This window comes from Oncorhynchus kisutch, linkage group LG20 (genome assembly GCF_002021735.2).
Source record: "Oncorhynchus kisutch isolate 150728-3 linkage group LG20, Okis_V2, whole genome shotgun sequence".
Classification (NCBI taxonomy): Eukaryota; Metazoa; Chordata; class Actinopteri; order Salmoniformes; family Salmonidae; genus Oncorhynchus; species Oncorhynchus kisutch.
The window spans coordinates 16359293-16381733 of record NC_034193.2 but is presented as its reverse complement, the minus strand read 5'-3'; the positions used below and the strand labels follow the sequence as shown (position 1 = coordinate 16381733).

The window sequence follows — 22441 nt, the reverse complement described above, 5'->3', positions numbered from 1 at the left end:
TATTAGTCACATGTGCTGAATACAACAGGTGTGGGTGGACCTTAGCGTGAAATACTTACTTAAAGGCCCTTAAAAAAAAGTTACAACATTTGGTAAATAAATGAAAGGAAAAATAGTAACACAATAAAATAACAATAGCAAGGCTACATACAGTGGGTACTGGTAATGTGCAGGGGTACGGGTCGGTCGAGGTAATTGAGGTATGTGCATGTAAGTAGGGGTAAAGTGACTATACATAGATAATAAACAGATAGTAGCAATTTGTGTGTGTGTGTGTAGTATTTGCGAGTTTGTGGTTAGATTCCAGTGAGTGTATATCGAGCCTGTGCAAGAGAGTCAGTGCAAAAATAAGGGTAGCCATTTGATTAATGGCTGTTCAGCCGTCTTATGGCTTGGGGTAGAAAATGTTCAGGAGTCTTTTGGTCCCAGACTTGGCGCTCCGTTACTGCTTGTAATGCGGTTGCAGAGAGAACAGTCGACCCATCGTCGTGGGTGATCAGGCATATTACCGTCGTGTTGGAGTCGTGTGTGGCCACGCAGTCATAGGTGAACAGGCAGTACAGGAGGGGACTAAGCATACACCCTTGATGGGCCTCCGTGTTGGGGGTCAGTGTGGCGGATGTGTTGCTGCCTACCCTCACCACCTGGGGGCGGCCCATCAGAAAATCCAGGATCCAGGTTCAAAGGGATGTGTTCAGTCCCAGGGTCTTTAGCTTAGTGATGAGCTTGGAGGACACTATGGTGTAGAACGCTGAACAGCATTCTCATGTAGGTGTTCCTTTTGTCCAGTTGGGAGAGGGCAGTGTGAAGTGCAATAGAGATTGCATCATCTGTGGATCCGTTTGGGAGCCATGACCAGCCTTTCAAAGTATTTCATTGCTACAGATGTGAGTGCTACGGGGCAATAGTCATTTAGGCAGGTTACCTTGGAGTTCTAGGGCACAAGGACTATGGTGGTCTATTTGAAACATGTAGGCATTACAGACTGAGTCAGGGAGAGTTGGAAATGTCAATGAAGACAGCTGGTCAGTGCCTGCTCTGAGTATGCATCCTGTACTGTGATAGTGTATACACACGAGGCTGGTGAGGGGTGAACGGCTCATAACAACGACTGGAATGAAGTGAATGGAATGGTCTCAAACATAAGTAAACCATGTGTACGATGTTTTGACTTCATTCCATTACTGCCATTACTATGAGCCCGTCCTCCCCAATTAAGGTGCCACCCAGCCGCCTGTGAAACACACAACAAATCCCTCTACTGTTGGCCACTAAGGCTATAGCACTTGCTATTGGACTGATTCATGCAGTTAGTAGACCACTCTAGATAACTATTTTGTACCCTCTTGCAGTAACACTGACGTCCACACGGTGGCATCCCTGCTGAAGCTCTACCTCCGTGAACTGCCTGAGCCTGTGGTCCCTTTCTCCAAGTATGAGGACTTCCTCTCCTGTGCTCAGCTGCTGGCCAAAGACGTGGAGGAGGTAAGAGACACTTCTCTGCACTAGTTCCAGTTCATGTTAGTATTCACACTATGACACCGAAGCCAAAGAACAGAACTGCTCTGTCATTCGATAGAAGCCAGTGTTCAAGTACATGTTGTCTATGTGAAGAAACAAGTGATGGTGATACTGTATGTTCTCATCTCATCTTTTAGGGTGTACAGGAGCTGGTCAAGCAAGTGAGCAATCTTCCTCCCGCCAACTACAATCTCCTGAAGTATATATGCATGTACGTCCACAAACATACAACTCCTTCTTTTGAAGATCTCAAATATCTTATTTTATCACGGTGCCATTTTCATATCATTTTAATTCCATCCCACCGTGCCATGCCTTCCTTTGTAGGTTTCTTGACGAGGTCCAGTCTCACGCAAACAAAAACAAGATGAGTGTACAGAACCTGGCCACGGTATTTGGACCAAATATCCTCCGACCCAAAATGGAGGACCCAGTGGCTATTATGGAAGGTGTGAACTCTCATTCATTTTATATTATACTGATATTAATAGGCACTGTATTAATCATATGAGACATTCCTAATATTTTTTTATACAACTGTCTGGGAGGTATGAGGCAGAGTAGTACATACAGTACATTAGCCTATGGAAAGCAGAGTACAGAGAAACGTCACTATTGCATGTTATCTATTCATGACTCATCTTGTCTATCTCTAGTTCATAAAACATGTCAAATCTCAAGTAGAGCAGCGTTGTACAGTATAGTTCCTTATTGTTTTTTATTTCCTGTTAAGGGACCTCCCTAGTCCAAAGCCTCATGACCGTACTGATCAGTGAACATAACCGTCTGTACTCGGGGAGGGGGGAGCTGGAGGTCCCTGTTCCCCAGCCAGAGGTGACCCTCCAGGGCCAAAGGCTCCAGCAGCACAGCATCGGTGGCTGGATCTCTGAGGAGGACCTCCAGAACTGCCCCACCAACCCCAACGAGGACCTCGCCTGCAGCAGCGCCTCTTCTTTGGACGCAAAGCTCTGTGCTGCCACCACCCCTCCACCTAGACTTGCTCCTTCAGGGAAGGGGGAGCCAGTGGTCAGCCCCAGCAAGCAGACCAAGAACCTTCCCTCCTGGAAGTACTCCTTCAAGGGCACCTCAACGGCACGGCCCCCTCCTCAGGCCGACGTCACCACCGTGTCCCCCAGTGGCAACTGGCTGATGAACGGGCTGTCCTCTCTGAGGAGCCACAGGCGCACCTCCTCGGGGGAGCGTGTCAGGGACTCCACCGGCTTTTCCCAGAGACTGTCCACCTACGACAACGTCACGTCTTCCTCCAGCATGGGCAGTGGCCCTAGTGTAGCCAGCACGCCTTGGTCTACCTCCTCCTGTGACATCTCTGCATCCGACTCAGGCAGCGAGCCCTCAGGGCTTAACTGTGGTAATGGGAAGGGTCTAGAGGAGTGCCAATGGCAGGAGCTAGCCTCACCCCAGGGCCCGGGCCAGGGTCAGAGGGGAGGCCGGGTGGAGGAGAGAGTTGGAGATAGGGTCTCAGAGCAAGAGCAGGACAGTAGTGAAGCCATGGAGCTGTGTGTTAGCAGTGCAGGCTGCAGTGACAACGGGAACACCATAGCCAATATGGTGGTGCCGTCCATTGTGACACCAGAAGACCTTGATGGAGGCTCCAAAGCACTTACCAGCCTGGTGGAGGGTCTGAAGGATGAGCTGAGGAAACAGAAGGTGGCCTACGAGACCAGGATCAAAAGGTAAGTCTGCAAGGTTATTTATTGTACTATGGGGGTTTATAAGTCAGAATTTTGAAAGAAACTTCTGAGAAACAGTTAATGTGAACATAACATCAAAATATGCACTGTCTGAGTAGATTGATTCCTAGTGTCCCAAAAAATCAAAGGACTAAAGTATTTTCCCCTCTAAAATACTCAATATTGCTATAAATCTGTCAACAATCTTTCTCGGGTTACATGTATTGAGGAGCACCAGCTCTACATTTGTGGAAAACAACATATGTGTGTGTGTGCCCCCTGCAGGCTGGAGGAGTCCAGTGCGGCGCTGTGTGCTCAGATGGAGCGTCTGGAGCAGGAGATGGAGCAGGAGAGAAAAAAGCAGCGGATGCTGGAGATCAAGCTCCGCAACTCAGAGCGAGCCCGTCACGACGCAGAGAACAGGAACCGGCTCCTAGAGAAGGAAATGGAGGACTTCTTCTCCACTCTGGGGGACCTGGCTCTGGGAGCAAGGACTAGTGACATTTAATAGCCCTGGTCATAGACCTCTATAGTCTCTTCCCACAGCTGAGTGCCATGAGTCTGGCAAGCAAGACTGACAACTACATGGACTCGGTGAATAATACTGCATGTTGTCCAACGCAGGCAGCTGCGTCTCTCAATGTTTCCTCAGGCCTCAAAGTGTGCCTATGACTACCACGAGTATCTATCTGGATGGAATTCCGTGTCGTTTGGTGACAAAGCCTCGGTCCTTGGTTTACTCTGGTCAACTCTGTCAGTATACTTTTAATGTAAATCAAAGGGTTTCGACTGCTATCATTATGACTATACAATAATCCCTGCTGTGTTAATCATATGCTGCCTACAACAGTACACAATATGCAAATACAACATTACCAAAGCTGGACTCTGCTAAGGACCAGGGTTGAAGCCACCATGTTGGTTTGGGGCACATGAAGCTGATTACTGCCCTCAAAGGAACAATGAAGAAGTGTGCTGGCTGTGCCTTTGCAGACTTTTTGAATTCGATAAAAGAAAATGTTGCGTGCTTGTCCAGAGGTGTAGTTAGTCAATTACTGTCAATACTCACATGGCACATGTATTGCTTAACTTAATCACTACTCCAAATGTGTTGAAGAGCCACATGACATCCTCAGAGTCACTTGCAGTAAGATAACAATCGCGGAGGTGCATAAAGATGGCGGCCCCCATGTACTTGCCGCGAATACCTCGTTTGATACGTTCGCTGTATTGCTCTCCTGTTCTCCAGTGTTGTCGTTAGCACAGTATACATGATCCCAATTCTAGCTCCAAGACGGCGATTTAAAAACAAAGAAGTATAATGTTCTGATTTATTGGCGTGTTGAACCATGTCGCAGGCTGTAGTTTAAAAATCCAATATATAACTTAGTGGTAAAACAATGAAGTCAAACCTGAATTCTGACATCTTTATGCACCGACATTAATTTACCATTTTGAAAAATGGTGTATACTTTAGTGAATGTAACTGTGTTGTTGATCAAGCCAGCCCTGTAAATTGAGCCTAAACTAATTTTTAAAACATTGACATAGATTTGAATGGATAACAATTATATACATTTCCCAGAACATTCTCATGTGAGCGTTGCATGTGGTGAAACTGTTGATAGAATCCCCCAGCAAATGATTACTGCTACTGCATAGACATGTCTTGAGGCTTGAACACGAAACATGATTTGGTTCTTGAAGACCACTATAAGCAGTATAATAATGTGCATTCATTAAGGTAATGTGACTATTTTTTGTTTTGTTTTTACATTTTATACAGACCCTTTTCATATGCTGTTCACAAGGTTGTGTTTTGAAAGACGACCGTTATAGACAAGCGTCTAGTGTTCGCCCTGTCGATGATTGCAGTTGAAATGTGTCTCTCTTAAAACAAACTTAGGCTGAATGTTTCTTATGTCATTGATTAAGATTTTAGTTGCTTATTTATTATGAATCTACACACTTGTAATGAATGGCATTATGGCAATCTAAGTAAATAAAGATGACAGGTGTCATTTCGTGACTGATACCTTATGTATGGGTCAGCAAGCTTGTGTTCAGTGCATCTTCTACTTAGTTCAGAGTGTCTTACTCACAATTCCAACACATTATACCACATATTAAGATCAAGCTCAAAAGAAAGACCTACAAATGCATGAGTCAAATTTGGTTTCTTTTATTTGCAGTACATGTTTGTTTTTTAAGTTGGCATCATCAGATCCCAGTGTTTTAATTCCAGTAGTGTACTTTTCATTGGCTGTGATCAGGATGCAGAGCCAGAAATGTTTAACTAGTTGCATAACAAACCAGCACCATATATATATGAGTTTGTTTTTAGGCATTACTTATCTTTAACATTTTTTCCTTTATCATTGTTTGGCCTTATCCCAATCCAAATCTATTGGCCATGTATGATATAACCGCCTCTGGCCATAGATTAAGGACTGGTTTAGGACTGATTACGTAACATCATAGATTAAAAGTCACAAGGAATCATCCTAATTCATAAAAAAGGAAAACATGGATTGACAGTACCAAACATTTCTCTACCTTCAGAAAAATACAAAGTAACAGGCTAGATCCATCACTTAGTTTACTACTAGCATAATTTGCAGAAGGTATTGCACATGAACTGTAAAAACAAGAGGGGAAAAGAGGGGGGGTATGACATTTACATAAACAATTCTCTTTACATCTAGGTGAAGTACACACCGTACACAACTAGAAGTTTCCTAACATTGACAATATTACACTTTCAAATAAATAAATAACGGACTCTGTATTCACATGTCTTCGATAGCTAATCATGTGGGCAACTAGGTATCCAAGAACTAGTAGAAATTGAGTGTGAGGTAGTTCATCAAAGCCTACTTAAAAATCACAATTACAATTTTCAGAGATGTGATAGAAAAGCAAAAAGCCACAGAAAAAGTCAAACAATTCTGAATGTGTCCCTAATAATGCTGGGTTAAGAAACAGAAGAGCACTTAAAATAACAAAAAAAAGTCATAATTATGAATTATAAACACAGCTACTATAATAATGGTTACATGTGATTGGCTGTTATTCTGCATACCTTCCCCTTCGACCATTCAACAACACACTACATGGTATTTTACATTCTGAAACTCCATAATTTAGCACAGGCATTCTTCAACGCCACCGCATAACAGCTACACTGCCACAGCCACCATTCAGCGCAAATACATTTGGCTTAATAGAGGAAATGAGGCAAAACAGAATGATAATTTCCCTCCTAAAATCATCAAGCAAAGTAAAGCCGCAAACCATACGCACCTACCAGTCATTGTAATTTTTTTAAACGTATTTTACTTTGATGAAAGACCTACTTTGATAAAACTGCCCCCTTTTTGAAAACATTTCAAATGTATGAGCTAAAATAATCAGAAGCATACATCATCCTCTTGACAGAACATTGACGGTAAAGTTGGAGACTTACCAATTCCAAGAAAATGTACAATACATTAACGATAAAACGCCTCAAATGTGATTGACTTATTTGTGGAAACTACTGTAGTCATTATCAGGAACCGTTATTGACCTCGACACAACAGGACTACTCATCCTCTTCCGAGATACTCAGGAATGAATGCTTGACAAACTACAGGCACTTTTTCCTTTTAAAAGCTAAATTAAAACATTTTTTTTTTAAACACTAAGGACACCATTATTGCATACAGTTCAGAATCACTGATTCACTTGGGTTTTGAGGTGGTTCTGTAGCTATTGTGTGATGTACTAAGCATAGGGTGACATTTATTTAGTGCATGCACACGTACAAGTTCTGCAAAGGGTTCAGCCAATTATCTTCTCTGAGATCCAGCTTATTACTTACGTATTGTGCACTCATTTTCCAATTTGAAATGTCTGCAAACTGCCTGCACACTTATATTACATGAATAACATGAGCACAGATTAGGAACCTTGTTTCATTAAATAGTTTGTTTCTGCGCTTTAAGCTGGCAGAATGTCCATCCCTGCAAAGACAACCAACATCACCACATGCACAAGCCCTCTCTTTACGTCCCTGTGTTGGACTCAATCGAAACACATTCTTCGTATACCTTCAACCGTCTCCAAGTCATGTATTCTAACTAGTAACATCCTATTTCTCACAAAGCTCTTCGGCATACTGCCACGTTTCTCAGTCCTAGCGTTCAACATAGGTTTACTCTTTCTTTGACAGTGGGGCTGTAGAAAAGAATCACTGGAGGATAACTGACCAGTGTAGAGGAAGCAGTGCCTTCAGCACTGACAAACAAAGAAAATGATCAAAAGCTCCTTAGTTTCCTTTCTGGGCCTATCTGCGCCATTTCCGTCATATACTGTAACACCCATAACACTGGAAAAGAAAATTCAGACAAAAATTCAACAACAAAAAAGAGATACTAAATGTCTTCTCTTACCAAAAGAGAAAATGGTTCAGGAATCTAACAGCATTTTGAGATATTTTAAGACTAAACTAATGAGAAAATAAAAAAAGAAAGCGGTTTGATAAACTGTTTTGTTTTTTCAAGGAGGTAGTGACTCACGAGGAAAACTGTTTTTTTTGTTTGTTTTTTTACAAATAAATCTAAAGTATATCACAAAATCCAACCCAATGGATATGCATGAAACAATATTCTATATGAAAGAGATTAGAATAGACAAAGAAATAGTACTATTCAGAAGGGGAGTACTAAAATCATAAATGTATCAATTAAATGATGGTTAGAATGACTCACTGCAAACTAAATTTGAAAAAAATATATTCACCATAAAATCTGTACAAACTCATTCTACATTTATATGGCCAGTTGAAACAGCAGTAGCTTAAATAGAAGTAGATGAAACTAAAAACAAAGATACAAAATGAAAGCATGTAAAACTCTTTTACAGACGTTCTCAAACTATCACCATTGGCCAAAACTGCAGCGTAGTGAAATCATAAAGTTCCTAGATTAAAAATAAATTGATAATACAGCCTGGACTAAAAAATATTAATAAAATGTAATAAAAATGACTCTGTAGTAGTACTTTAAGGAAAAAATGTTTTTGTTTTTAAACTTTTTTTTTTTTTACAAACAAACAAACAAACATCGAAACTGGCCTAAACTCTACACCATTGAAGACAAGCGGAGGGACTGGAGGGACAGGGACCAGGGCAGGGTGATGGTCATCTGCAGCAGCCCAGCGGGTCCGTGTTAGAGGCTGTCTCCAGGCTGCTGTCTGTGTCCGAGGCCAGGGTGGGGTCGGTGGACATGGAGGACACATCGTTGGCGGACGAGGACGACGCAGAAGGGTGCTGCTGGAAGCTGCTGCTCACTGCTGCACCTGTGCTACATGTATGGAGAAACAGATAGGGGGTATCAAGTCAGACTTAAACTACTTCTGGTTAGGCAGAAAGAGGAAGGTTCTTCATTAAGAACTGGAACAGAAGCCAACTACGGGCAGAGAGACCATGCCAGTCTCAATTTGTTGCTCCCACACATAGTACTGTAGAACCAGCAGATTTCTCTGACCATAAGACCTGACCAGGAACAACTCTGGGCCCTAGTTATAGAGTATAACTATCAGAGTTTGAGTGCTAGGTTGCCCTTGGAGAAAACTCTAAACTAACCTAAAGACGCTGGCTGTCCCCGGATCACTCCATTCTTCGTTCTCTCCTCCCAGTCCTGAACCTCCATGTATATCAAATCTGCAATGAATCACAAGATTTAGTAAAGAGTGACTACAGTTGAACTTCTGGTAACTACACCAAAACAGATTCCTGGAATTAGGAGGGAACATGCAGGCTATTTAGGTATCTTCCAACTGGAATCTCTGGAAAACCTGTGAATCTCAAGAATTTTGCAACCTTAAACATGAGACATAAACCTAAGAAGAACATGACAGACCGGAACATTGCTAGCATGATATGACACGGGAGTCCAGAATTGAGAATAGAGCCAATAAACAGGGCTCTGCTAGACTCGGGTGTGAATGCCCTGTCGTCATTATCACGCTCCCAGAGGAAGCAGGGTTAGATCACCAGACCAGGTTTAGATTAGACAGATAGGGAGGGGTAGGATGCACCATAAACACATCTCACTTTAGACAGGCATTTTTTTAGGACAGACAGACAAAGGGCAAAACCTGCATAAAACTCAAATATTAAGATTGAATGTCCCACAAGAACATCTTGAGATGTAGATTCTTAGTAGAATAATGTGCAATTGTAATGTAACATAGTGGAAAATTTAAACATGCTCAAAGTGTATGAATCAAAGATTGGGTAAGGAAAATGGCTTCTCTCGCTCTCTACTGTACCTTTCCACTCCTCCACCGTGTGCTCCCTCTCATCCAGCTGCTTGTCTGTGATCAGTGGTGGGGGCTGCAAGAGGAACAGGACAGGGCAAAGTGTACTTTAAGTGGGGTGACATGGGGACTTTTGGCCTTCTCTTCACTTGGCTGAGTCACAATCAAATTTGATACATTTGCGCAAGGCGCTGCACTGCAGCCAAATCTACACGTCTCAAGGCCGATTTTGTCAGTTGTGAGGAATGCTTGCATGCGAGTGACTGAGTTGAGTGCAACATCTCATTCTCCACCCCCGCACTTTATGGTAGCCGGGGTCTGATTGGTTGACAGAGGAAAAACGGCAAGTGCACTCTCGGTGATGACGACCTGGCTGTCAATGGATGTCAAATCCAGAGCCCCTGCTTAAATAGTCAGGGAGTTTTATGATCTGATCCGGGCTAAGCTTTTTCCAGGCAGGCAAACTCACAGGGCTTTCATAATTTTGCGTGTGGCTGTTTTGACGTTCCCTCTTATTGTGAATCACCACTCAATGTGTATTTCGAGGCATATGCACGTATAAAAAATAAAAACACACACACAGTAAATGAAGAGTCATGTTATTATCTAACGTAAGAGTAGGTCATTAACACAAGAACCACCCCTCCACACCCACATAATGGGCCAGTAAGTGCTTACCGCCTCCACTTCAGTTGGATCATACCACACATTGATGTAGGGGTGCTGGAGAGCCTCGCTCACAGAGATCCGTTTGGATGCATCTATTACCAGCATCTTCGATAATAGGTCTCTGGCTTGACTTGCTGCAAGACAATTGAGACAAATAGAGAAATTAATGGCGTGAGCAAATTCCCCTTTCATTCCCTCGGCTGACATTCACTGTGCTTATAAATGAGTGTAGTGGGCCAGAATAGAGTCCCTTAGTCAAACATGATCCGAATCAAAGCAGAGTAATGCTTCAAACCACTACATAAAATACTATTCATGATCAGACTACTTTCCGTGGAATTTCCAATTGGTCACATAAGTCGGACTCGATTAGTTAGTGCATATCAGAGACAGTGTTAGGCACATAATATACTTATATTCAGCAAATAACTGACTACTATATATGGGATATTCTAGTCATACAGACATGTATGAGACATTTTGCATCTCACAATGACACACCATACTGCAGTTTCCATGCTTGGGGTGTCCCCCAGGGGAGTGTGCTCTCCCCGCTTACCTTTCAGTTTGTTGTGCTCTGAGTCAGCTGGGAAGAGGACGTCGGGGAAGAGCTTCTCGAAGGTATAGCCGGCATAGCGGGGTCTGTTTTCCACATAAGTCCTCACTGACTGGTTGAGCTTCATCAGGAACTCCTGACTTGGAGTCCCCAGCTGCTCGATCACCTTGTTCCACTGATCAATATCTGACGTTCCAACATGTAAGAAAAACACTGCAAAGGGCTTTTCAGAGGCGGAATATTGGCAATGTTTTGTGCTTGTAGTTGGGATAAAGGAGGAGGATGACAGACACTGGACACCGAGGCAAATTTCTTTCACTGTTGACTTTGTACAACAACTGTGATTGAGGAACCAAGTGAAAGCTGTTTGATCGCTTCTTCTCCAGTGAGACGGACACAAAGAAGACTGAAAACAGTCTCGGCGTGGGACTGTGTAATGGAGGTGAAGTGATCAGAACACTTTTCCCTTGAGTTGAAATGGCCGCCGACAGGTACAAACCCTTTCACATATACCCAACCCAGTGGAAAGTAATTTGGATGGAGTGAAAGGTCGCTGGTTTCAAATCCCTAAGGAGACTAGGTGAAAAATCTGTCGATGTGCCCTTGAGCAAGGGACTTAACCCTAATCGATCCTGTAACTCGCACTGGTTAAGAGCATCTGCTAAATGACTAACATGTAAATGCAGTACGATACGCTGACCACCAGACACACACACACAACAAACACATTTGTATACACACACACACACAAATATTCACACACACACAAATATTCACACACACAATGGAGGGACGACTAGGGTCCAGGGAAGGATACGATCTGTGCCTGGGAACAACACACTACCTCGGACCATTTCTGCCATGATGCAGCCAATAGACCAGACATCAACTGAAAAATGGAATGACAACCAAATTAGCATGCAGAACTCAAAGCAATCCAAAAAAAATCATATGAAAAATCATAAAACAAGGAAGTAATTACGATGCAGACAAGGTGATGTGTGTGAATACCAACAAAGAAAATGAAGGCATGCCAACTCTCATGTCAAACCGCTGTCAGTGTCCGACTAGGCAGTGCATCATGAGAAGGTGAGGGTTTTTTGCTTCACTATCTGGCATACTATTAAACAAAGTGGAAGTGGGCCAAAGAACTGCCTACATTGGCTTTCTTTTTTTTTTCTACATTGGCCACATAGCATTGGCTTTCGGCTAGCAAGACACTGACACTCGAGGCCTGCAGAAACTGTATTATGACAGCAGAAATACATAAAACCCTCAAGATTTTTTACTATCAGTTTAATAGACAAAGGCCAATTTTTGATCATTGATAAAAGATCGACCAGTCAATCATTGATATTAGATATTCTGTTAGGACAGGGTCCATTTCTTATTCTCTGCCAAAATGGCTGCTTATCTTTGAAGAAGAACATCAAACAATATGATTTAAAAGGGAATGTTTTGCAATTGTGTTGGTAAAAAATGAAAGCGCAAAACACTGTCGAATTCTACTTCAGGAGCTTGTTGCATAAGTCGGAAGTGCATCAAGCTACAGCACTGGGTGCTTTGGGGGATAGAGGGAAGGTATGGGGGGGGAGTGGAGGTGTCAGGCAAATCAGAAGAGAAATAGAATTTTGACAGTTGTTCTTTGACATGATCTCCATTGTAAACAAGCCTTCAAAAATAAATAAAAAATTCAAATGCAGACTGAACTGCTTCAAGCAGCACAAGGATACAATCCCTTCCTGGAAAAAGGATTTTGTGGCGAACCATTTCTGCCATAATGCAGCCCACAGCCCATATATCCACTAAATATGTGTAGCATAGAAAGAAGGAGAAGAAGAAAGGCAAAGCAACAAGTCAGCAGGAAAGTTTGGGTCGTTTTTAGACACTGCAGGGATGCTCATATTTTCAGGCAGATTTTTCCCTCGTATTTAATCTTTGAATTTTATCGCAGCGAGTCCAATGATTCGGAGATATCAAGCCCCATCACATCTGCACATTCTTGCAGTAAACGTCAATTGCTAAAGGCAAGCCAAACTAGGGACTGGATCACACTGACATCTAGTCTAGCTGCGCCCTCTCTGGACAGCCTCTTAGAAAACACAAGAACTACACCTGCTCTGCACTGGCTCTCTATGCAGCAGGAAAGGAACCCACAACGCATAGCCAGGCGTGCCACCTACCCCTCTGACTGCGACACTGACACGGGAGGGGGGGTGTGGCTGTGAAGGTGGGTGTGTCTCAGGACCTTGTGGGCGGGGCATGCGACAAACAGCGTTCTGCAGCACACACAGCTCCAATTGGCCGATCCCTCGGTCGCTCACTCACCATTGGCCTGGTAACCCATGCCCAATATGACTTCAGGGGCACGGTAGTAGCGGGTCACCACGTACGGGGTCATCAGGAGTCCCGTGGCCGCTGTCCTGGCCAATCCAAAGTCCAGGATCTTCAGCGTGCAGTCAGACTTTACCACAATGTTGCTGGGTTTCAGATCCTGAGGTTGGGGGACAGGAGGGGGATACGCTTTAGAGATGGATAACTCTCTACCGATGATTAAGTTCCATTCACACCACTGAAATTAATTTGTATTTATTTTATTTTATTCTCCAAAGCTGAATACATTGTAAGAGAAGGGACAACTTTAGGAATACACAGGAGGACTGGGTCATATTAAGGTTGCTTGGCCAGGCAAGGTGTGGTGATGTGTGCCCACCCTGTGTATGATGCCCGCAGCGTGAAGGTGCTTGATGCCACACAGCATCTGGTAGAGCAGATAGGACAGCCGCTCGTGGTCCAGCTCCATCTGAATCACCTGGCACAGGTTGGCATCCATCAGCTCCATCACAATATACCTGGGGACGGATACAGAGGAGAGGGAAGGGAGGGTGGATGACATTACACAGAAAGGTGTGCAGTGCACACGTATACACTCACAAACGTATGCATACACAGGCAGACGCACACAGATACACCCACACACATGAAAGAATATGAGCAGAGTGCACACATCTCACGCTCTCACTCACACACCAGGGCTTCAGACTGACCATTAGATTAGTTGAGTATCTGGAGCATCAGCATTTGTGGGTTTGATTACAGGCTCAAAATGGCCAGAAACAATCACCTTTATTCTGAAACTCGTCAGTCTAGTCTTGTTCTGAGAAATGAAAGCTATTCCATGCGAGAAATTTCTAAGAAACTGTAGATCTCATACAACGCTGTGTACTACTCCCTTCACAGAACAGCTAACCAGAATAGAAAGAGGAGTGGGAGGCCCCGGTGCATAACTGAGCAAGAGGACAAGTACAGACAAAACAGACGCCTCACAAGTCCTCAACTGGCAGCTTCATTAAATAGTACCCGCAAAACACTGGTCTCAACCTCAAAAGTGAAGAGGTGACTCGGGATGCTGGCCTTTTTCTTTGCATGGTTGCAAAGAAAAAGCCATATCTCAGACTGGCCAATAAAATTTAAGATTAAGATGGGCAAAAGAACACAGACACTGGACAGACAAATCTAAGTTTGAGGTGTTCGGATCTCAAAGAAGAACATTTGTGAATTGCATAAAAAAATGAAAAGATGCTGGAAGAGATGCCATCTGTCAAGCATGGTGGAGGCAATGTGATGGTCTGGGGGTGCTTTGGTTGTGGTAAAGTGGGAGATTTGTACAGGGTAAAAGGGATCTTGAAGATTTCACTCCATTTTGCAACGCCATACCCTGTGGACGGCGCTTAATTGGAGCCAATTTCCTCCAACAACAGGACAATTTTTAAATTTAAATTTGACCTTTATTTAACTAGGCAAGTCAGTTAAGAACAAATTCTTATTTTCAATGACGGCCTAGGAACAGTGGGTTAACTGCCTGTTCAGGGGCAGAACGACAGATTTGTACCTTGTCAGCTCAGGGATTTGAACATGAAACCTTTTGGTTACTAGTCCAACGCTCTAACCACTAGGCTACCCTGCCGCCCCAAAGTACAGCTCCAAACTATGCAATAACTATTTAGGGAAGAAGCAGTGAGCTGGTATTCTGTCTATAATGGAGTGGCCAGCACAGTCACCAGGTCTCAACCCTATTGAGCTGTTGTGGGAGCAGCCTGACCGTAGGGTACATAAGAAGTGCCCATCAAGCCAATCCAACTTGTGGGAGGTGCTTCAGGAAGCACGGGGTGAAATCTCTTCAGATTACCACAACAAATTGACAACGAGACTGCCAAAGGTCTGCAAGGCTGTAATTGTCTGAGAATTCTTTGACGAAAGCAATGTTTGAAGGATACAATTATTATTTAAATTAAAAATCATTATTTATAACCTTGTCAACATCTTGACTATATTTCCTATTAATTTTGCAACCCACTTCATGTATGTTTTCATGGAAAACAAGGAAATGTCTAATTTCTGACCCCAAACTTCTAAACGGTAGTGCGTATATATAAATAATGCGCTCTTTGAGAACTAACAATCAAATAACAGCTACACAGTCAGGGAGAATCTAAAATAAAAAAATGTTCACGGTCATTCAGGCCACATGTCCATTGATTTTGTTATAATGTTAGAGCAGAGGAACACAGCATTAGCCATGGCAAAATACATAGAATTGCAGGAAATTATCTTAAAACTGCTAAAGTGTTTCTCAGCTTGATGCCAAACTGTGTAGATTAAAAAGTGCAAGTTACCTTTCAAGTTGCAAGTTACACTTCCTCTTCCAATAAACTGTGGGGAGGTCAAAATAATAACTGTCGACCAAATCTATTCATTTTAAAATGTTGATTACTTGTACTTGCCATTATCATTCACCCAATGATAAGACAAGATGTGATTCCTTTTCGTTTTGCTAAGATATGATGGTGGTCCCTCGGTCACTGGTTTGCCTGGGCAAGAATAGTTTGAAAAACCCTGGTCTATTACACTTCTTAATAAAGCATCGTAAATGACTTCATAAATGACTCAAATGTATTCTATTGTGTGATGCTGCAGGATACATACACACACACACAGGAGTGGGCTGCTCCTCCGTCATACTCCGTCATAGTGAAAAAGGCTGTTTACCCCCCAGCCATGATGTTCATTTTTCTTTTTAGATCCAAATCAGAAAGACAGAGATTCTCAAAGTACCTCCCTCCGCTCTGAGAATGAATCACATTTCCTCCCATGCACTACAATGTACTAACCCTTCAGTTATCCCACAATAGACCCTGGTCCCCACTACACTGTACAACAAAAAACCAACATCCAAAATATATTTTTGGCCATTTCAGCACTACAGTCTACCAGGGAACAGAGATTATACAGTATTGCAATTTATCCGTATTGATTTTATAAGCAAAGGCGACGATGACGTTACTTACACATCTTGAAATTCTTCCAGCGTCTTCTGTGGCGTGAATACATTTAATAGGCCAATGATCTGTGGAGATATAAGATGCATCAGTTCATCATAGTTCTGTGAGCAGCGTATGTAGGAACATTGCATTTCATGCTGACAATATGCTGCCTAAGGGCGCGCTAAAACTACAGAAGGGTTCTTCCGAATATGAATAACACCACATCAAATAGACAATGACATTTTAGAAAAATGGAAACATCAAGAATTCATATAAGAGCTACAAGAGGATCAACATTCTAGAATGATCTGTGATGATCTTACATTTTGGTTCAATTGTACAAGAGAAAATGCTTTCACAACTTTCTATTCTATAATTTGGGACAACTCCCTTTTCTACTTGCTGTTCCCCTTTTTCTATCAGACACACAGATTCAGAGAGGTAAATAGCTTACGTTCTTATGGTTGACACATTTCATGAGCACCAGTTCTCTGCAAGCTCTTTTGGCATGGGTCTGGTTCTGGAAAGGCCGGCTGAGTTTTTTAATTGCCACATTTCGTTCAAGGTTGTGGTCATACGCTGAGCTGGAAACACAAGAATACAAATGTACGTCCATACTTTATGATGCATCTGAAGAAGGCTAGCATTAAATATATATATTTTTTAATGAAAGATGAGTTTTGCTCCTTATTTCCCACATCCTAGATCAATATCAGAGTCCAAATGATTGAAGTGTAATACTGGACCAATGGCAAACATATAGCATATAAACAAACTTAAAGCAGCTAATAACATATCATATTGACTTCCAATGCCATTTCAACCTACAGCAGCTAATAACGTATCATATTGACTTCCAATACCATTTCAACCTACAGCAGCTAATAACGTATCATATTGACTTCCAATACCATTTCAACCTACAGCAGCTAATAACGTATCATATTGACTTCCAATGCCATTTCAACCTACAGCAGCTAATAACGTATCATATTGACTTCCAATGCCATTTCAACCTACAGCAGCTAATAACGTATCATATTGACTTCCAAAGCCATTTCAACCTACAGCAGCTAATAACGTATCACATTGACTTCCAATACCATTTCAACCTACAGCAGCTAATAACGTATCATATTGACTTCCAATGCCATTTCAACCTACAGCAGCTAATAACGTATCATATTGACTTCCAATGCCATTTCAACCTACAGCAGCTAATAACGTATCATAATGACTTCCAATGCCATTTCAACCTACAGCAGCTAATAACGTATGAATCACATTGACTTCCAATGCCATTTCAACCTACAGCAGCTAATAACGTATCATATTGACTTCCAATGCCATTTCAACCTACAGCAGCTAATAACGTATCATATTGACTTCCAATACCATTTCAACCTACAGCAGCTAATAACGTATCATATTGACTTCCAATACCATTTCAACCTACAGCAGCTAATAACGTATCATATTGACTTCCAATGCCATTTCAACCTACAGCAGCTAATAACGTATCATATTGACTTCCAATGCCATTTCAACCTACAGCAGCTAATAACGTATGAATCACATTGACTTCCAATACCATTTCAACCTACAGCAGCTAATAACGTATGAATCACATTGACTTCCAATACCATTTCAACCTACAGCAGCTAATAACGTATGAATCACATTGACTTCCAATGCCATTTCAACCTACAGCAGCTAATAACGTATCATATTGACTTCCAATGCCATTTCAACCTACAGCAGCTAATAACGTATCATATTGACTTCCAATGCCATTTCAACCTACAGCAGCTAATAACGTATGAATCACATTGACTTCCAATACCATTTCAACCTACAGCAGCTAATAACGTATGAATCACATTGACTTCCAATGCCATTTCAACCTACAGCAGCTAATAACGTATCATATTGACTTCCAATGCCATTTCAACCTACAGCAGCTAATAACGTATGAATCACATTGACTTCCAATACCATTTCAACCTACAGCAGCTAATAACGTATGAATCACATTGACTTCCAATACCATTTCAAATAGCTGGCAAATTGTTATATTTTATAGTATGATTCAGACGAGATGTTCTTTCCCAAAGTAACACACACAGTTTTAACATAGCCACTGGAAAATGAGCATTGCGCTACAGGGCATCTCTTTTCCTTTCCAATTCACAGCTCCATCTACTCACCAGACAATCCCTTGTGCTCCGGAGCCTATGGGTCTTAAATTCTGGTAGCGCTTCAAAACCGTAAAAGTGGAATCCCCGACATCTAAACTGTAATACTCCTTTTCACGCTTATTCCGATTCATGATGAAATCTGGACAAAGTGTGTGTTTTGGGCATCCAAGTGGGACTTCTGTCTCAAGACCTAAGACAGAGGGAGAAGAAACAGAAAGATAAAAAAGCAATTAGCATATTATCAGCTTATTACCTGGACCTTCCAAGCCATAGCTGTCAATCTATGGGAGTACAATTGACAGAGGCTGCATTGTGTGTCAAAATTCATGAGGGGAAATTATTCAGTATATGAGAGAAATCAAGTCCTCCCTGAATAGCGATGACATTTGGGTCATCTAGGCTAGCGAGGGTATACTGCGTTACACATGCAGTTAATATAAAAGGTTTAAATGCATTACCACACATTATAGTTCTGGGTTTATAGGATTAGCTGGTATTTTATATCCCATCATAAATCAATATACTGTACAAATTCATTCCAGGATTTGGATCACAGCTTTCAAAAATGTAAAACCAGAGCACTGCAGAGCAAAACATCAGCCCAGCAAACTGTCTGGTACCACCAATCAATTGTGGTCTAAACAGGGACCAATGTTTCAGCCACAATTGTGTTAGCCTAAGCTGGCTAAACCTTCAACTCAAAAAAATCCATTGCATACATCCTGCTTCTATAGCTTTAAAAACATCTCCAATATCAGAAAACAGAGAGGCATTTCCTGGGGTTTGTGGCAGTGCTTTGCTAGCATTTGAAATAGGCCCGTGTAGATACCAGTGTCGCAATACGTTTCCATGGCAAAAATTAAAACAAAGCAGACCACACTCTGGTCCTTTAAAAACCTGCTGTATGTAAAATACTGTGTGGAAAGGCAGGGAAAATAAATAAATGTGACTCTGGATGACACTAAAAGTATGTTAATTTCAAACATTAGGGCTGTTTTGCTAAAGAAGTTAAATCCACTTGGTGTTTTGTTTCCTTGCCACAATAGTAACGAGTCGTCCGGGCTTGATTTTAACATAGAAACAATGTCTTTAGATGATTGTTCGGGAGAGATATTGGCCAGCGCTAGAAAAGTTCATCACTAGCTGATAGAGAAATCCCACAGCTAGCACAACAAGAGGGACTAGTACCACTGTCCGAAGCCCATTTGAGCATGCAGAAATGTATATTTAAGACTCATTGTTCAGGCAAATGGAAGGAAGTATTGAGGCAGAGAGAGAAAAGGAGAGCGGGAGGGAGTGCTGGATTTGATAAGGAGCTAGAAGAAGAAATCATTAGTCAAATCTAGAACATTTGTGCTGAGGACATTTTCACTGGCTGATGGCTGCACGGTCAACAGACCATGACTTGACCTCCATACTCCTATACAGCCACCCCCTTCCCCTTTTCCACATGAAGGGGCGTTCAGCAGGGTTTTTTCATCCCGGTTGAAAGGCATGTCAACGGCCTGAAGCCCTGCTATGAGATGGAGGGACTAAAACAGGGTTTGGAGAAGTCTGAACAGAATGCTTTGCCAAATTCAAAATGAAATCGTTTCCATGCAGTCGCTCCATCCAATTGTGTGCTCTGGAGCAGCATGAATGGCGGTGTGAACAACAGGATGACCATAGCAATACAGTCGGATTAAATTGAATGATATGCGTGTAATTTTATTAAAACAACATGAATGACACTATTTTTTTCCCGCCACATTATCACTGGAATGTGAGCATTTTTATGACATGTCAGTTGGTCTTTAGATGTGAAACTTAGATGAGTGCTGCTTCAAATCACAGAGAATCTGAGAGAATATGCAATCAGAGGGAGGCAGAGAACCATAGCGATGAAGCATGTCGTCACGCTACATCATCTGATGCTGTTTCAAGGTCTCTCACTAATCACACGTTCGCGGTGTGGGGCATTTCAGTAAAATGGGGGCCATTTCATTTCAAGGAATAAACTAAATGCATAACTGGAAGAAAGCTGAACATGAAAATGGGTTGTTCAGCTTTCAAACCCGCTGTCAAACTATTCAGGGCAATCCATGACCCTCTTTCATAGAGCAATGCCCAGCTGGGGTCTACATCTAACCTAAATTAATATGACTTCTCACATTATCTATGTGTTTTTCTGTGATTCACCAGCCTACTTTTCCAGCTAATGAAGACACTGAAGCCTATCACCACTGAGAGCAGACATCAGCATTAGAAGCAATGTGCCAAAAGCCTCTGGCTTCATCTGTTATGGAGGTCATTCTTCTACATGACACACCTGGAATGGTTAATGAAGGTGTCCAAAACCATTTAAAAACAACATGCGACACTAAACATCACCGAAATTGTATTAATCTTTACTTGAATAGATAGTCAAATTAAGATATGATTTAACCATATTTACATGATAAATAGCGTTCTTATTATAATAGATGGTTGTCGATGTGACCATAATATCGTCGATTCATTATTCTGCTATTCTTAGATATATAGGATGAAATATAGACAAATTCCAGTTATACACCTCTCACTTGTTTAATAGAAATCGACTTGACGCACTAGCAGCATGCAATAAGTTAACTTGCACTCACAAGTTTATACTAGTCCATTGGTGGTAGGCTAATTGTCAAAAGCCCATTTATGACCGAATGGTGGGCTTGTGTTTCTTATTCATTTTAGAAATTATGGTGATGTTACAAATCAAAATATAGCATGGCAAATGTAACCACGCCGTTGATGTTGTCAGTAGACTATATGCCGCGAAGATACTTAACGTTAGGTCGTTGTTACAATGTAGCACTAGCTGTTAGCAGGTAGTTAGTCTTCAAATGTAACGTTAGCGCATTTTGTAGCCTGTCGTGCGCGTTTGAGAATATCCCAATAGCCATCTTTTTTTTTATGCCGTGCATGTCTTTAAAAGGCTAAACTTGACAATATGGTCCAACTAGCTAATTGCAGTTATTTAATGTATTTTCTGTGTTCTTTGCAACCCATCAGTGCTAATACCCTCCCCCCACTGCTAACAATAACATGTATTATAATGGTTTAATATCGAACTCACCCTACTCCAAAAGAACGCGTTAGAAATTCCAAAACTGTCAAACCACGGTTTCTGGTCTTCCGTTGAAATATACAGCAGAATGTTTGAAGATATTATATTATTTTTTGCTTAGTAGGACAACCTCTGAATCCACTGCGTTTCCTTCCACTGGCAGGCCTGGGTCTGCAAAATACATGTGTACTACGTAGCCTAATCTTTGAGTCTGTGACACAGAGTCAGTTTCTGCCATTTCATACCGATGTCATCGAAACCTTGCGATGTCTGCCGGAAGTTGCCGATGAGAACTAGGTGACATTCAAGAGCAAATCGTCCTGCGATGTTGTATAGCCTGCGGTAGCCTACCTCTCACGGTATTAGGTTATGTAGACTATGCAGGACAAATTATAGGCATTTCACCTCTGTGATCTCGCCATAATAAGCACTTACGCGAGAGAGAACCTACAGCAGCACCTAGATCTTCTGCTCAGATTCTGCCAGACCTGGGCCCTGACAGTAAATCTCAGTAGAGCAGTGGTTCCCAAACTTTTTATAGTCCAGTACCCCTTCAAACATTCAACCTCCAGCTGCGTACCCCCTCTAGCACCAGGGTCAGTGCACTCTCAAATGTTGTTTTTTTGCCATCATTGTAAGCCTGCCACACACACACTATATTATACATTTATTAAACATAAGAATGAGTGAGAGTTTTTGTCCCAACCCAGCTCGTGGGGAGCCGGCTGCGACAGAGCCTGGACTCAAACCCAGAATCTCTAGTGACACAGCTGGCAAGATATTCTGAGCGCAGCCCTACCCAGAAATCTGGCAGTGGCTTCTGATTAAATTCAATTTTCACAGAACCACTTGTTGCAATTTCGATGAGGCTCTCTTGTTCAGATATCGGTAAGTGGACTGGAAGCAGGGCATGAAAGGGATAACGAATCCAGTCGTTTGTGTCGTCCATTTCAGGAAAGTACTGGCGTAATTGTGCACCCAGCTCACTCAAGTGCTTCCCTATAATCACATTTGACATTGTCCGTAAGCTTGAGTTCATTTGTCTTCCTGAATTGACCCCCCATAAATATAATGGACATATATCAGGAGCTGTGCCA

At 42.1% G+C, this 22441-nt stretch overlaps 2 protein-coding genes across 6 annotated transcripts in view; one reads left to right on the top strand and one right to left on the bottom strand.

Moving 5' to 3' along the window:
* arhgap22b (Rho GTPase activating protein 22b) overlaps positions 1-5245 on the top strand; it is a 37142-nt gene extending 31897 nt beyond the window's left edge. For both annotated transcript variants that reach the window (XM_020453520.2, XM_020453521.2), the window contains 5 exons: positions 1353-1485; positions 1659-1732; positions 1849-1970; positions 2255-3215; positions 3498-5245. In XM_020453520.2, coding sequence (XP_020309109.1) covers positions 1353-1485; positions 1659-1732; positions 1849-1970; positions 2255-3215; positions 3498-3720 — 1513 coding nt within the window. In that variant the 3' untranslated portion in view covers positions 3721-5245. The remainder of the gene's footprint in view (positions 1-1352; positions 1486-1658; positions 1733-1848; positions 1971-2254; positions 3216-3497) is intronic.
* A 133-nt stretch (positions 5246-5378) lies between these two features.
* Positions 5379-21708, bottom strand: LOC109865387 (mitogen-activated protein kinase 8-like). Of its 4 annotated transcripts, none has more exons than XM_020453525.2 (12): positions 21354-21708; positions 18272-18452; positions 16519-16648; positions 16089-16147; positions 13454-13592; positions 13069-13234; positions 11558-11629; positions 10744-10926; positions 10194-10318; positions 9528-9591; positions 8839-8916; positions 5379-8557 (listed from the first exon to the last, which is right to left on the bottom strand). In XM_020453525.2, the coding sequence occupies exons 2-12, from the start codon at positions 18391-18393 to the stop codon at positions 8541-8543; spliced, it is 1155 nt and encodes a 384-aa protein (XP_020309114.1). In that variant the 5' UTR covers positions 18394-18452; positions 21354-21708; the 3' UTR covers positions 5379-8540. The 4 variants fall into 4 exon arrangements, with proteins under 4 accessions (XP_020309114.1, XP_031655761.1, XP_031655762.1 ...); XM_031799901.1 differs by lacking the exon at positions 11558-11629 and adding an exon at positions 12474-12545 and having other exon boundaries at positions 5379-8552; positions 21354-21699; XM_031799902.1 differs by lacking the exon at positions 11558-11629 and adding an exon at positions 12474-12545 and having other exon boundaries at positions 21354-21696.
* Positions 21709-22441: the final 733 nt, after the last annotated feature.